Raw genomic sequence first — 15,991 nt, 5'->3', positions numbered from 1 at the left:
ATAAAACGTCAATTCTTAGTCACGACATTGGCAAACTTAATTTATAATGTACATCTAGAGATGGATAAATGTGGTTTTATTGACGCATTTTCTGTAACCTGTAATTACATATACAAAACAAAACAAACAAACAAAACGCAAAAAACCCATTATAAACTAAACACTGTGACTCATTATACAATATATGCATACAGTAATAACATGATTGAGAATGAAATGTACTAAATGTTATCCATTGATTGAAAAAAAATTCAAATTGAATCTTTTATTTATCACCACATTTTGTCGCGTTTCTCATCTATTTCGCCACCTACCAAAAAACTAGTAGGACGCGATTTTAAGATTTTTCACTGGGTCGTCAGTCAAATGGTGAATCTTCACCACTCACCGGCTGTACTGTATAAATCATCAGCATGATCAAGATGTCAAATGGACTTTCTTATTCTTTCGCGTAAGAATTCTTTTTTCTTTTTTTTCTTTTTTTTTTTTTGGGGGGGGGGGTATTTTACGTCTTTAAATAAGTAGCATGGCATGGACTTCATGCAGATGATGGTATAATGGTACCGTTAGGCAAGTACACAAATATCGCTAATATAGATGTAGATTTCTATGCTACATCCCACACAGCAATGTTGACGGTTCAAAGGAGTGAAATCCTATAGAAACCTATTGCGCGGACCCCGACTTGGACATATTTAATGGGTTTCCTGAACGAGTTGCATTGATACATCAAACGAAATACAATACAATTGAAGAGGAGATGTTTCTATTAAGACGTAATGCAAGGCCATTTCCAAAAGTGAAAGCGCCATTCGCGCTCTTATTGAAATAGAATGCGTCTAGTGTTATGGTCTTACCGTCACGACAACATGTGAAACCATTTTCTTTTTTTCTATTTCAACCATTTCTAGAAGTAGCAACTTCCGGTAGGAAATCGATTCAGTTTAGATTGATGTAATTGTACTACAATAAAAAGGATAGAGAGAGAAAAACAAAATAGACAAATAAAAGGACATCTGATTGCTTCTTTCGCCTAACTGTCATAAACAACGATTTGCGTCCATTCTTCCTACTTCAAGACCAGAGTATTTTTTGGAGTCGCGGATTTCCTTAGAAAACGTCCCAATCGGAACTTCTCGGGCCTTTTCTGCAAGCGGCAAAACTATCTCGAATGTATTACTTGGGCGTTCATAACAACCCGCATTCTCATAAACCTTGACATATATACAGAGTAACTTTTAATGTTGTGAGCTGAACTTCGTTGAATTCAATGTTTTACTTAGAATAAACCACATTAAAGACGTTCAAGGCTGATTAGCCAATATTTAATAAGATGGGGTGCGACTCCATATTGTGAAAATACAGTTTTAACATTCGGGGACGTTTTTGTGATTATTACGTTTTTTGTTATTATTACGTCAATTGGTTCAAGATGTTATCCCGGGCTCTTACGGAATGGCCCCACAAGTAGCGATTAAAGTCTTGCGTTTGGACAGCCCTACAGCACTGCCGGAAGTGACGGAAGTCCATAAGGCACCTTTCAGTCATCCGCAATGATTGATTCTATCCTCGACATCCCCTAATTTACTACCGAAATTTGATTCTATTAAACAGAGACTTGAAGTATTCGCATTAAGTGATGAATAACAAAATATATAGTCTTATATAATATTAAAATACAGCAGTCAAGTATCCCATTGAAAACAACGCAGTTGAAAACGTTTGTCGTAAACAAAATGAAAATTTTTTTTTATAGTCGAGCACTTAGTTTAATTTCATGAAAAAATCAGTAAACGACAAATTCTGAAGCAGAAAAAACTTATTTAAGTTAAGACTGACATGACAATACAGTCAGCGATTTTAATATTCATAATTTTGTTTTAAATACATGTATCTGGTTTGATGTTAAGCAACAATTGCATTATTTGACATGTAAATTGAAATTTGAATTGTTTGACGAAGTTTGTACAAGTCAATCACGAGACCAAACATGCAGACATTTTGTGTTATATAAGTTCCAGTAGTAATTAGTCCGAGGAAGTTTAATTTTCTTAATAATTAGTATACAAACAAACTTGACAGTGTGTGCGTAAAATTTTCAATTAACGCCTGTTTTTATGGAGGCGGGGGTGGGGGATAATTGTGTTTTGGTTGTATGTGCAATATTTAATGTTTACTTTAATAATTTTGACGACACGGTGCGTGTTACTTTTTATTTGTTTTTTCCGAGAGAACGTGTAAGCCATCATTCTGGTATTGGGTTACAACGGGGTTTAAATCGCACTAAATTCATGGCGTGTGGTAATCCATACTCTCTTCAAAAAATGCAAATCAACCAATACAAATATAAGTGTCTTTTTTTTAATAAAACAAAATCATCGGAAACCTACATTTAACATAAGTAATTGTGTTGTAAGAATTCCAATACGATGCCCCAGTGTCGCTGAAAATCAAAGCAAGGTTTTTATTGTAAATAGAATAATTATCGGAATTCTGTCGCATCGCTTTAATCAGCTGTTTATAAGAACGTAAGAAAAATATGCTATAAACTGAAATAATGGCCACGCATCACAATGGTTAGTAGCAAACGTATTGTTGTCTCCGCCGAGCGGTTTTTTTTTCTCGGCGATTAGCAGATCCCCGCAGCATAGACGACGACGACAACCCGAGGCTTGTTTAGGAACCGTTATACCGTGCGAACATCTGACGAGGCAGCCTCCCTATTGTATACAGGGTGAGTATCTCCACTCAGTGTCGCGCTCAACCTCACACTGGTCAAGTTAGTAATTGAGGAGGACCCGCGTCCGAAATCAATGCTGCGCCGGTTTGTATCTCGCTGTCTCTTGTGCTCCTCAAAGTTGTAATCCCTGCCTTTAGACTGACTTATATATCTCGACAGGACCACTATTGCATTATTCATCAGCTGGGGTAGAGGAGTTAGTAGTCTCTGCGCCGGGGGGAGATACATCGTTATGGTGGCCGTTGTGACGTAGGAACACTTACATTGGTTTTATGATAAATTTTTGTTCTGGGATTTAATTAAAAGGCGGGTAACACTTGCTACAAGGAAAAACACTCTTCTACTGCCGACCTGAGCGGAATGACCGACGGCGGTGGGGAAACCGTCGGGGTACAACTCTGCTTGCTGATCACAACAGTATGATACTAGCACGTGAAGTTCTGGTTTTGGCGGGAATATATTCTTTGCATCTTGCTACCGGAGCGAACAACACGGTGAAATTGGCAGTCCTGCTCCCGGCAGAAGGACCCTTCCCTTTTGTGAAGCACAAGGTTCTTCCTGCCATTGACATAGCTGTCAAGGTTGTGGAAAACCGTCGCTATCTCCCGGATCATAACATTGTGATAAATTTCCGAGATGACGAGTGCTCGGAGACCTGGGGCCCCCTCCGGGCAATTGACCTATACGTGGAAAAGAACGTGGACGTGTACCTGGGACCGTGCTGTGATTTCGCTGTGGCCCCCGTGGCTCGCTTTTCCCCTCATTGGAACATACCTGTACTTTCCGCCGGGGCTTTCGTCCAAGCGTTTGACGACAAATTTGAATTCAAGCAGCTCACCCGTATGTTGACTACGTATGGAAAAGTAGCGGAAGTTGTGGACGAAGTCACTCAAGCGTATAACTGGACGACAATCGGCCTCCTGTTCCACGACAACCTTGTTAACCGAGCGGGTAGCAAGAGCACAGAATTTTTCACGATGGAACCTATCTTTTACAGGTTTAAAAGTGCTGACTTTGAGCCTTGGTATAAAATGTTTGACCAAAATTACAACTATACTTTTAATCCCCGATCGTTGTTAGAGGAGGCATCTCTCAAAACACGCAGTAAGTAGTATATCCCCTGTTTTCCCCACCCAACCCTTGTCATACAATTCATTGCATGCAGACAATGAAGTGTCATTTCTATTTCTGTATTAAATTAAAGCACATAAACGTGTTTAGTATCTACTTTTTTGTATTGTACAAGAAAGCAAAATAGCACAATAGCGCCCAAGTTAAGTTCAAGTTCATAATAGAGTAATTCATATACAAAATAGAGCAATAACGCTCAATGTTAGAAACGTAAAAGAAAAACAGAAATAATACAGTAATTCATACACAAAAATCATAATCTGAAACATACAACTACTTATAAAACGGAGAGATACATAATGATTATGGAACAAAACCTTTTACAAGGTGAAAAAAAATTTAAAAGTATTTTGGGGTTAATGATATTTTTGAAAAGTTATCTGTTCGATGAAGCGTGAGAAGGCATACACCACGCATGATAAACAATTCAAAGTCATATTCTATAAACGTAAAAGCTATTGCCGTGTTACTTAGATGTACTGTATGTAGTACTAAGTTTCAGGGGATGGGATTTCTGTGGTTTTAATTTGTCCTGATTCCTTCACAGAGATAATGGCGCGGTCCTTTCCAGTGATTAAGTCAGTAGCGGATCGCTTTCCCATTGCCATTTGTCTTTGAGAAGCTAAGTCCTTTGTTTTCACCGAGAAACAGATTAAACGTCTAATGCGTTGTTAATGCAATAACTTTCTAGTTATGCAAAGCCCTTATTCTGATGCACGGAAAGGAAAATCCCCTTTTTTTCCCCGCATTGACTATTTTCGGGCGAATTACGACCGTTTCCTCTCTGTTGAAAACTAAACTTCAACTGATGGATATTTTTGACTGTAAATCCAGTAAGAAGATCCCTATTTCAAGAACAAAAAGCTTTCATAAGGAGAAATGGAGTAGAGCCAATCATGCTTTTTGATTAAGGCTGCATGCATTAAAAGCCTGGCTTATGAAACATTGAAATAAAGTCGTCTGCGTTTAATTCCTACAAGTTATGTAAGATGTTATTGCTTACCCTTCCTCAAACAAAATATTTTTCTCTAAGTTATTACCCAAATAATATTAGAAGTAGTAGCCTCTACCTCTCCAGATCTTTCATGCAGCAAAGGGCTTAACATATTTTTAATTGTATAAATTTTATCAAGGTATATGGAATTCTATTGCTTAATGTTCTCAAAAGAAAGAGATTTTTTTTTTTTTTTACAGAAAATGTTCATGTTTAAAAGGAAAAGGAAAACCCAAACAATTTCAGATATAATTATTCGTCTGTACTTGTAGCTATCACGGTCGTCTCGACCCGCATATCAAATATTATGGTTTATTCAAACCCATTTTTGTAATTTACTGTACATTGTTGCAATCTTTGCGAAATTGTCCAATTTTGTCTCTCAATATGAAATGAATCCACGTCTTTCATAATCATTCAAAAAGGTCAGATTCAAAATGTAGGTTGAAATTAAAGATGGATTTCATAATTCATATTGTGTCTGGGGAAATTAAAGTTCGGTCTTAATTAACAATCATACAGTTTTAAAACATGCAGTTGCAAAATATTCTAGTAAAAATATATTTTTTTTTTTAACTTTTAATCTAACGCAAAAGCTCATTTTGAAAGAAAACTAATGCCTTAAGAGCGTCTAATCACAATTTGTACTGCTAGTTATCTCTTAAATACATGGTTTAGATGATGTTTACACATCAAACACGTTGGCTAGATCATCAAAAAGAAAAAAAAAGAAGAAATTTTGTTTTATTCAGCGTGCACGATGCGTTTTGTGGTAAATTGACAAAACCATCCCTTATTTCGTGTACAAACACCGCGGTAATTTGTTGGAATTACGTTTTACGTTTTTGTAAGAGGATCGCTTTGTTTTGTAGGCAGATGATGGTGATTGGTTCTCGATGCCTCTGGTCAACAATAAGTCTTCAAAAACCCCTGATGTCCTTGTCACGAATACTTGTTTGCTTGTCTAGGTTTTTCTTTTTTTATATGCTATAACCCACAGTTTGGTTAGAGTTTGGTGAGAGAGAGAGAGAGAGAGAGAGAGAGAGAGAGAGAGAGAGAGAGAGAGAGAGAGAGAGAGAGAGAGAGAGAGAGAGAGAGAGAGAGAAAGATGCAATAAAAGAAGTTAAACAGCTTATGTTACAGCAAGAAAGTTATTTTGGAAGAGCACTTCTTTTTTTTTCTCTGTCTTTTTTCATCCTTTTTCCTCACGTCTCATAATTGTAAAGATAGGCTTTAGCACAATACGAAAACGAGGCCAATCAGCTGTCTGTCCTTTCTCTTGATGAAAACCCTTAATCGTCAGAGGAATCCATTAGTGCGGTCCTGTAACAACGGGGCCTCGCTACTTCACCACAGTATGACAACCCTTAACTACTCACATGGCGGCCATTTAATGGCAGGAATACCCACCCGAGAAAAGACGCCAAACATCGACGATTTCCGCTTCGAACATCTCTAATTGTCATAGGCGTTCATTACACGAGGCTCTTAACATCGACCCCGAGATCTGAACAGTTCTTATTCGCCGCCAGATATTCATAGATATATACGCTTGAATAATGGCGATAATTGAGAGCTCCGTGACATTTTACTCCTCGGGTGCCTCTTGACTGTTCGCCCGTTATGGGTATTTCTTTACGACTTGTACTGTCACGACTTGCTTACGATCGTCCTTGTTGCGTAAGACCCGTCTAATTTGTATCAATTATACATGTCCATTTATTGGCTTCTTGACTCCCCAAACAAATAAAACCCTTAACATTGTATATCTGTGAAGAGGTTGCAGAGTGGTATAAATTTCATAAACATTGAAGGCGGTTCTATGTGGGACCTCTTCTTTGAGTTGGTCTTTGGGGATTTTGTTTGGTCGAAAATATGACGTCGCTACCTGCATTACGATTTCTGAGTAACATTTACTCGAACATTGTACTGTGATACTAATATAAGCTGGTATATGAGTGGAAAAGACCAAATGTTCTTATTTGGCATACGTGTAATGTATACGTGATGGGTATGACCAGGCAAGATGTATTTTCATAGTAAAGTCTAATTGGGACATTTCCAAGGAGATAAAACAACTTTATGACTAGTTTTCATGCAAGCGTTATAAGTCTCGTACATACTTCGTTACATGTTTATGGTAATTTGGGATATAGAAAGCATGGCAAGAGACAATGAAAAAAAAATCGAATGAGCCGGTTCCTTAATTCGGTCAACAAAAGGCAATATAAAATGCATGCAAGTATCCATTCGCCTCAAAATGTATGCCTTAATTTACGTATTTATACAGAGCTCATCTCGCCAGTGTCTGTTAGTGTTGATATATATATATATATATATATATATACGTAAATATCGTACAAGACAATTAAACATAATTTAACGTTTACAATTATATTTTTACTTCAAAATCTTCAGCAGGCAATGTTCAGCGTTGTTTTAACCACACATTTCTAAGTCCGTTAACAATCTTATTAAAAATAGAACAATTTTTTAAAGAAGCTTGGACTTTGGGGAATTGGTGTCAAACATTAATGTGAAGTAGGCCTGTCTATTATATTGAAGGCCACTCAGCCTTTGCTCTTTGGAATCAACAAGATTTGTCTGGCTTATGAGATAAGACTACGCAATCGGTGTATATTTCCTCTGAAACCAGCGTCATTTTTAACATGTTTTGACGCAAGAAATAGGTAGTTATGTTCTACAGAAAGTCCAAGGTCTTGTTAAAATGGTTCTAAGATCCATTCTGAGTTTATCATTAATCTAATTAAAGCAGGATCTTTCGTTCTCCTGTTTTTTGATGTACGAGAAAGCTTTACATTCTATTTTAATTAGATTGCAATTAAAACTCTCGTGTATATATATATATATATATATATTGATTAACTAAGATTCCATTGGGGGTTGTTTCTTTTTCTTGAAAATAATCGTTATGCGCATAACTCTCTTCACCTTAACCCAACAAGATTTTCAGAATAGCTATCATTATCTTTAAAGAATTACTTATGAATACTTTTACATTTACACTCCAATAGCCTATACCATGCAATGATTAGCGGGAACAAGGCTTCTGCCTTAGCGGCCCGCATTCCAATAGATAAGCGCCTCCACGGATGATGTACACTGATCAAAAACAGATTTATTTAGAAGAACGCGAAGAGGAATTAATCAGCGCAGACGGAAATTATATCAAGCATTCCATTTGACACCTAGGAATGGAGTGAGCACGATACCTGGCCATCCAGTCACGTGATCTGTGTCTCTGATTATCACTCACTACGTTGAGGAAGTTCCGTGTATCTTGCGTGTATGGCCGAGTTTTCGGTATTTGAGTAACTTGGATTTTGCGTTTTAGGTCCTTGACAGTATGAATTTGAAACTGTCGATTAACTACAACTACTTCTACAGATATTGCAGTACTAATACTACAAATCGCTCGCCTCGTTATAATTTAAATTAATACTGCTGCTATTTAAATCGAAAAAGAATTAATCCAAATGTTTCAGCCCCCCCCCCCCCCCTTACTTAAAATAAGACAGTGTTTTGTCTGGTCTATTAAATAAGAATATATACGTATATTGCCAATCTCTAATACCAGAGGGATTTCTAGTCATGTTTTATAAAATTAATTAACTCTTGTAGTTCATAAATATCAACTTCTAGTGAGTAGCTTTTGACTTAACTATGAACCTTCTGGCCTAGGGTTACAGGAATACAATTTCCCAGATGGCCCATTAGTATTTAAATGCATGTCCGCCGTGGAAAATATACGGTACCCAATCAAATCACTCTGTGTTTTTTGTGCTGACATTTCGTACCAACGGTTTTGCATTTTATTGTTCCTCTGAGTTACAATAATCAGATTTATTGGTAAAGTGAATATTATGATTGACAAGTCCTTCAATATTATAGACACTGATTTGATACTTTGAGTCAGAATGGTAAACCTGGTTATGAAGGATTTTCTCCGTATTACGTTAAACAATAGAAATTGATGCGCGTTCTGGACAACATCAAGCAAAATACGTTTAGAATAACCATAATTTTGTACATAAAGCCAATTTGGAATCAACCTTTGGATAAGGTTTGTGGTTCTGAGTAGTTAAATTAACTGGCCCGGGAAAAATGAATGAAGCATCAACTCTAAAAAATATATTTTTAAAGCACTGGCCAGTAAATGAAAGAAGCCTTCAGATTTCCAAGATTTGAGATACTCGTACTGAAGACTGGTTTCCCGAACCACACTTGTCTAGCTTATCGCGACAGTCTCACACACTTTATTCCAAGTTTAGGTAAATAAAGGTGTGTATCAGCTTAACTTTTCGTTAAATGCGATAAATAATTGTTTTTAAACTGTCTGACATATAAAATACATGTATATAAATATCAAGAATGCGCCTAGAGTCTCTTTAAAAAAAACCGGTGTTTGTATGTTTACGACCTCTTCTTGTTGTTTATACAATGTAGTGTTATAATAGTTCATCGCTGAAGATATCATTTTGACACACTGTTAACAGATGTCAGATGCAGACGTGTCTGTTTCAATCGCATCCTTTCAGCGATGATAATTCAGTTGATTGTAGTAATAATTTGACCTGGTTGTCGCTACAGAGTTGACAGTTTGATTATATAATGCCGTGTACTCTAAACTGTCAACTGTGAAAATATAACTTCTATCTGTTAAAATAATTATAGTTAGAATGTTGTATGACATGAGCAAAGCACTGCCATCCCTTGTATTTAACAACTCCTTCTTAAATTCTCTAACGTTATAGCCAAGACAAACATATAACGCTATCTATCTTTGGGGACAAAAAACATAGCAACAAGGTTTTAATTTTCAAAACTAACAACTTTGTCCGTTTCATCCCGATGGGCAGGAAACACCCCTGTGTCGACGCCAATGCACAGAGAGAGAGAGAGAGAGAGAGAGAGAGAGAGAGAGAGAGAGAGAGAGAGAGAGAGAGAGAGAGAGAGAGATTTTTGCTTCAAAACAAAATTATTCTTTATGAGAGAGAGAAAGAGAATGTGAGTGAGTGAGTAGTTGTTGACGGGTCAATGGTTCGATACTGGTATTCAGAGCTTTGTATTTATTTATCGTTTACTTATACATGTATAATCAGAGTCATGTATACATTTGTAATCGAAGATTTTTAGCACAAAGGGCAAAGTTTACTTAAGTGACGATGCTCAAATAATAATCCTAGCTGCTTTCGATTATCATGATTATTTTTTTATAATTGTAGTTGTGGTGCTATGTGCCTCTGCAGACTCGGTGAGAGAAATCATGATCAAAGCTCACGAACTCAACTTCGACAATGGAGAGTACGTCTTCCTCAACATTGACTTGTTTAGTAGGTGAGTAAATATTGAGAGAGTTGAGAGGTGGGTTAAAAGTACAAACTTGTTCAACGTCATGTGTTGTAACGGCAGCCATTAGCCAAAATAGATCAGTTACTGCATGGCCATGGAAATTACGATAAAGTCATTAATATTTTCAGTCTCATGGAATGAACTTTGAAGAAATTTTTTTTATATAAAACCATTTATTTTCAACTATTTGGATTTCAGTTATAATATGTTATAGCCAATAGAATAAACATTGATTAATATGTGATTAAAAGCTTTGAAGAATTTGCTCGTAAGTTCTTTTGTAAAACGCAACGATTGTAAACAAAATAAACTTCAGACATATTAGTGATCAAAAGGTATACAGGTTTATTTTTAATTTGCCAAAACAGTGACACTTTATTCATAGTGATGTCAAAGTCGTAATTCAATCGTACCCGCCTCGACGTCAGGGGTGAATTTTAATATGAGGCGAAATAAAGCGGTACCCTTTTTTAGCTCACCTGAGCTGAAAGCTCAAGTGAGCTTTTCTGATCACATTTTGTCCGTTGTCCGTCTGTAAACTTTTCACATTTTAAACTTCTTCTCTAAAACCACTCAGCCAATTTCAACCAAATTTGGCACAAAGTATCCCTATAGAAAGGTGATTATAAATTGCAGAAATGAAAGACCGATCTTTATTTAAAACGGAGAAAACCTCGGAACTGTAGATATCTTGATATCTTGATTTGATCATTAAAATACGACTTATGCTGACGAGATACATTACTGCTTGTTTCATTCCGTTTTATAAGTTCTAATTCAACGCTATTCGAAATTACCAAGGCATTCTCTAGCCATATTTATAGCATCCTCTGTAAATTGTTATGATTTTTCATTAACGCAGCAAAGAGGATAGCGAAAAGCCCTGGTATCGAGAAAACGATACAACGGAGCGGAACCAAAAGGCCAAAAAAGCTTACGAAGCATTGATGACCGTAACTCTCCGGAAGCCGACGAGTCCAGAATACCGGAACTTTTCAGAGGAGGTTAAAAAAAGAGCCGGAAACGACAGCTTTGCATATGGCGAAGACGAGGTTATCAACGTTTTTATAATCAATTGATTGCCTTTTAAGAATCATCCCTTAATGCTAGTATATTCCCTTGAGCTAGTGTATAAGATCTTTGATTTGAATGGAACAGAATTGTCTGAAATTAAGGAATCTATGGAATTCATCAAGCCCCAGGTCTTGTCATTGTGTAGTAATTCGAACGAAAAAATGGATTCCTTATTATTTAGAATACGAATTTTTGTCGATCTTGAATTAAAGTTTGTCAGAATATTTCAAGATGCATGTTACATGTACATGTATATTGCTTTCTATGTTATTGGTTTTTGATGGGTTACACCTCTGTTAATCCTACTTTTGATAGGTGAACAGTTTCGTGGGTGCGTTCCACGACGCTGTGATTCTCTACGCTTTAGCCTTAAACGAAACACTGGCAAACAATCGCTCCATCACTAATGGTACGGAAATCACACACCGGATGTGGAACCGAACATTCGAAGGTGAGTTATTCCAAGCAATTACATGACGGAGCACGTTTTAAGCAATTTCAGACATTTCTATGCTCTGATCTCCGACTTGATTGACCAAAAATATCGAAGGTCTTGTAATTGTTCATAAAAAAACCAATTATGCATAAAATAAACATTATAAACGGTAGGCCAGACAAGATTCCTTTACTGCGGGTAGCAAGTTTCACAGATGGATTAAACTATTGCATTTGACTTCCGCGAGATAATTGTTTTTGAATGAAATGGCCATAAATCTTGCATTGAATTGAACGCTTGAAGATTTTTACGCTTTTTTTTGTGTTTTGGTAGGTATTACAGGAACTGTCAGCATTGACAGTAATGGCGACAGGAATGCCGACTATTCGCTGCTAGACATGGACCCTCATACTGGAAAATTTGAGGTCTGCATCCCGAACCCGATACAAATTTAATAAAAACTATTTCGAAAAAGTTAATATCATGAGAAAAAGAAAATTAATAAGCTTTAGTTCGTTAATTTTATTTTTATTTCAATTTTACGATCATAACTGATCGAGTAACTCTTTTCATCAATAATAAGATAGTAAAAGCACATTTCATTTACGTTTGTTTTGTGATGTCCTTTTTTCAATTTTATTCGTCTCCTTCTGATTGAGAGAAAATGTCAAGAAATCACGCGAATCAGTCGTTTCTAAATTTTAATGACCATTTATGATTGGTTTCAAAAACATCTTTGTGTAGAAAACATGGTACATTGCCCAAGACAAATGCCTTTCTCATCAGTCTCACAACTTGTTTTTGTTTGCTCAAGATATTAAATATTGATTTTGCATTTACTAAAAACTCTGTCTTCGTAACTTGCGGATTTAAATGTGCTTTTTAGCTTTTGTTTGGAAAAGATTTTTACGAGCTGACATTAAAACTCCCAAGAGAGTTTGAGGTATAATTAAACTAAAGGTTTCAGTGTAAAAAGGGGAGAAATTTGCATGTTTAAACGTGTGTCTAAAACGGATGGAGACAAGAAGCTATAAACTATAAATACTCTTTAAGTTGTACTTTTGCAAATCTTGGAAACGCAGTCACCGATACCAAATTTTTAAACGCATCCAGGTTTTTCTTAAGTATTTACATGAATGTTTTACCAACGTTTACTTTACTTTAAATTTTAGGTCGTGGCGAATTATTTTGGAAAAGACAAAAAATACGTGCCTGTGTCCAACACAGAAATTCACTGGGCCGGAAACCGGAAGTCCGCCCCACCGGATACGCCAAAGTGTGGATTTGACGGCGCCAAATGCCCACCAGAAAGTAGGAATTAAAATGAGGGTTTTTTTTTAATGTGGCGTCGGCAAAATTTTAATGCAGTTTTAAATTCTTTATTCATTCACTTTTTAATTTGGACATTCTATATTCTAGAACCGTTCCCGGAGTACGGAATTGTGATCATCGTCCTTGGTTCTCTCCTTGTTATTGTGGTCATTGCGGCCTTCTTTATATACAGGTAAGACTCCCAGAGATATAGACTGATTACGTAGCTGTTTCAAAGTGAGGCTGATAAACAACGACGAATACATAGGTGCCTTAGAAAGGGGGTGATTATGTCGGTTTACAAGACAATGATGACCGATTACATAGGTGTAAAACGAGGCTGATTACATAAGTGTTCCAAATCCATAATGAGTCGGGGTGTTTTCCGAGAGAGACTGGTAGCATTGGTGTTTCAGAGCGAGGCTGGGGAGTTGATGGATAGAGAGTCATGAATATATTTACACATTCATTATTGGGATTGAAGCTTGATTATCAGAAAATAATTATCGTTGGGAAGAACTGGTGTTAAACGCATCCCAATGGTGAAGAGAAGGGTTAGCTTCTGCTCGACTGGAGCTTTAAGTAGTGACCATTACGTGAAATATATTTACTAAAGTCTTGATAAAAGTGTATCTCTAATCAATACCCTTGAAACAATCAATTCTTGAACAATATTAGTTTTATGTTTGTTATTTCAAAAATAACTATTTTGACAAATAACAAAAAAATTACAACACAAGTTTAAGGGGAAAAAAACTCCTAAAAAGATTTGTAAATTGAAATATAAAGCTGTTCCCAGTGAAGCTTTGTAAAGCATATTCTAAACATATTATCAAACGTCTATAATAGATATAACAGTTAAGTATTCAGCTTTTTCAAGTTACTTATAAAATAAAAAAAGAAGCTGTGTGCTCTTGTAGGGGTTGTGTATTAACGCAAAAGCTTTGAAATAACGATAATTCGTGTTGAAAACATCAAATTAAAACACGAAAATCACCGATTATTTGAACGAGTTTAAAAAATTTTGGGGAACAGCTAAAATCAAATAAAACCCAAAATTTATGATCTGCCGTCGTTTGATGCGCATGCTTATTGCGTCTCAAAACTGGATCGAACAATGAATTTGCGTTTTGCAATGAAACTTAACAGAACGCAATGTCATGGGTAATAGCAAGCACTGTTCATAATGGCGAATTATTTTGTCATTTCTAATTCAATAGTCTAACTTAACAATGCCTAAATAAAAGCCAAATTGACGAATGATTGTGATGGGGGCGTCTAGATCTCCCAAGAAATCACATCTAAAAGGAACGAGAAAGAAATTAAAGAAATTGTCCACTTTATTTCTGTGTCCATGAATAGCCAAATAACAAACCATATGATAAAAAAAATCGAAACAGCAAATCGTGGAGATTTGCGTACATGAGTTCATTAAAAGACGTCAATGGTGTATTTGCATGATAATTTGCCAAGTTACGAAACGGACTTTTTGATAAGAATGTGGGACATTTTTTTCCCTCAAAAAGATACTCAAGCATATTCAGCATAATTTGTTGTTTAGATTCCTTGTAAACATCAGATTTTATGTTTTCCTGAACAGTGCGAAAGAATCGTTTTACTATTCCATACAGTACAGGCGATGCTGATCCCATGCTTTCCGCTTTATCCCCGTGGTGTAAATTGCAATGTGATTAAGACAGGTGTAGGCCTCTATGTTAAACCATAATTAATATGTTTAATTTTGATCATCATAATCAACAGAAAGAAAAAAGACCCATCAATAAACAAAAGCTTGGGTGTTTCTTGTTTCATTTTTTATACCGCGTGTCTTTATACCACAGGCTGTGGAAATAGTATTATAATATATTCAGACAATACACAGATAAGAGAAAAGATATTGAAACATAACAGCTCATCTAAGATTACTGTCGAGTTTCATTTTAATCTTTTTTAGACAGTTTGTTCTACATGTATTTTTTTTTTGTCGTTCATTAAATGTAATTTATGAATTAAGAATTCTGTATACTAGTTGATTCTTTTACGGAATTCCATACCTATAAAATAGGAGCAAATGTACTCACTGGCCCAAAAAACCCCACTTACTTGACCATAAAATTAAAAAAAAATCAACAATTATCTAAGCAAGTATAAGTTGAGAGAAGTTTCTCTGAAAGTTACTTTAAGCACTATTATAATTATAGTTAATTACAGATAAAAAACATTATATTCTGGGAGATTTTCCTAAACCATTCATATTTTAAACCATTCTTACTTCACATTTATTAAAGGCACATCAAACTGGAGGCAGAACTAGCAGAAATGAATTGGCGCGTGCGCTGGGATGACATCATGTTCGGAACAATGGAGAACGACCGGAAGATGAGACGCCAGGGCAGTAACCTCAGCCTCACCAGGGTAGGTCGAATTTTCTCTGTTTTCCAAAAGAAAAGAATAATAATTTCAGCTTGTTGATGCGTGGTTGAGTAGGCATATAGCAACCTTTATTTGGCAGTGAGGGTGTGGTTGCGTTCTTTTCTACTTTCATTTTGTTTCCCTTTGGATTATTTGGTTTTGTTTTATTTTCGCTGTCAAAATGGACATTTTTAAAAACATTTTACACACTATTTTCATACCTTTGGTTGGTTCCTTTGTTCCCCATGCAAGTAATAAGTTAAACTTGAGAAACAGCTATCAAATATTATCTTTAAAGCAAATAGGTTTTTTTAAGTAGATATTTTTTTTTCCAAAAAAAGAAAAAAAGAAAGCAGACCTAGTTTAAGACATTGTACCAATTTTTGGACGTGAATTTAGACAGTAGACATGAAATACGGTGTTTGATAGCGTATTAATGTAACAATTGTGGCGCCTTCTTAAGGTTTAGTCGTGTGTAGGATTACGATGTTATACTCAAACGTTAAACTAAAATACCATG

The 15,991-nt window shown here is 36.0% G+C and overlaps 1 protein-coding gene across 9 annotated transcripts in view; it reads left to right on the top strand.

Annotated features, from left to right (window-relative positions):
- LOC105338096 (atrial natriuretic peptide receptor 1) overlaps positions 1-15,991 on the top strand; it is a 168,100-nt gene that overhangs the window by 142,088 nt on the left and 10,021 nt on the right. For 8 of the 9 annotated variants that reach the window (XM_066068305.1, XM_066068307.1, XM_066068285.1 and 5 more), the window contains 7 exons: positions 10,112-10,223; positions 11,101-11,290; positions 11,628-11,763; positions 12,082-12,173; positions 12,921-13,059; positions 13,168-13,252; positions 15,348-15,474. In XM_066068305.1, coding sequence (XP_065924377.1) covers positions 10,112-10,223; positions 11,101-11,290; positions 11,628-11,763; positions 12,082-12,173; positions 12,921-13,059; positions 13,168-13,252; positions 15,348-15,474 — 881 coding nt within the window. Of the gene's footprint in view, positions 1-2,640; positions 3,845-10,111; positions 10,224-11,100; positions 11,291-11,627; positions 11,764-12,081; positions 12,174-12,920; positions 13,060-13,167; positions 13,253-15,347; positions 15,475-15,991 lie in introns of those variants that run through there. The other variant, XM_066068294.1, reaches the window with a different exon arrangement.

This window comes from Magallana gigas, chromosome 1 (assembly GCF_963853765.1).
Source record: "Magallana gigas chromosome 1, xbMagGiga1.1, whole genome shotgun sequence".
Lineage (NCBI taxonomy): Eukaryota > Metazoa > Mollusca > Bivalvia > Ostreida > Ostreidae > Magallana > Magallana gigas.
Note: the sequence above shows the minus strand (reverse complement) of the source record. Positions and strands in the feature narration are given on the sequence as shown.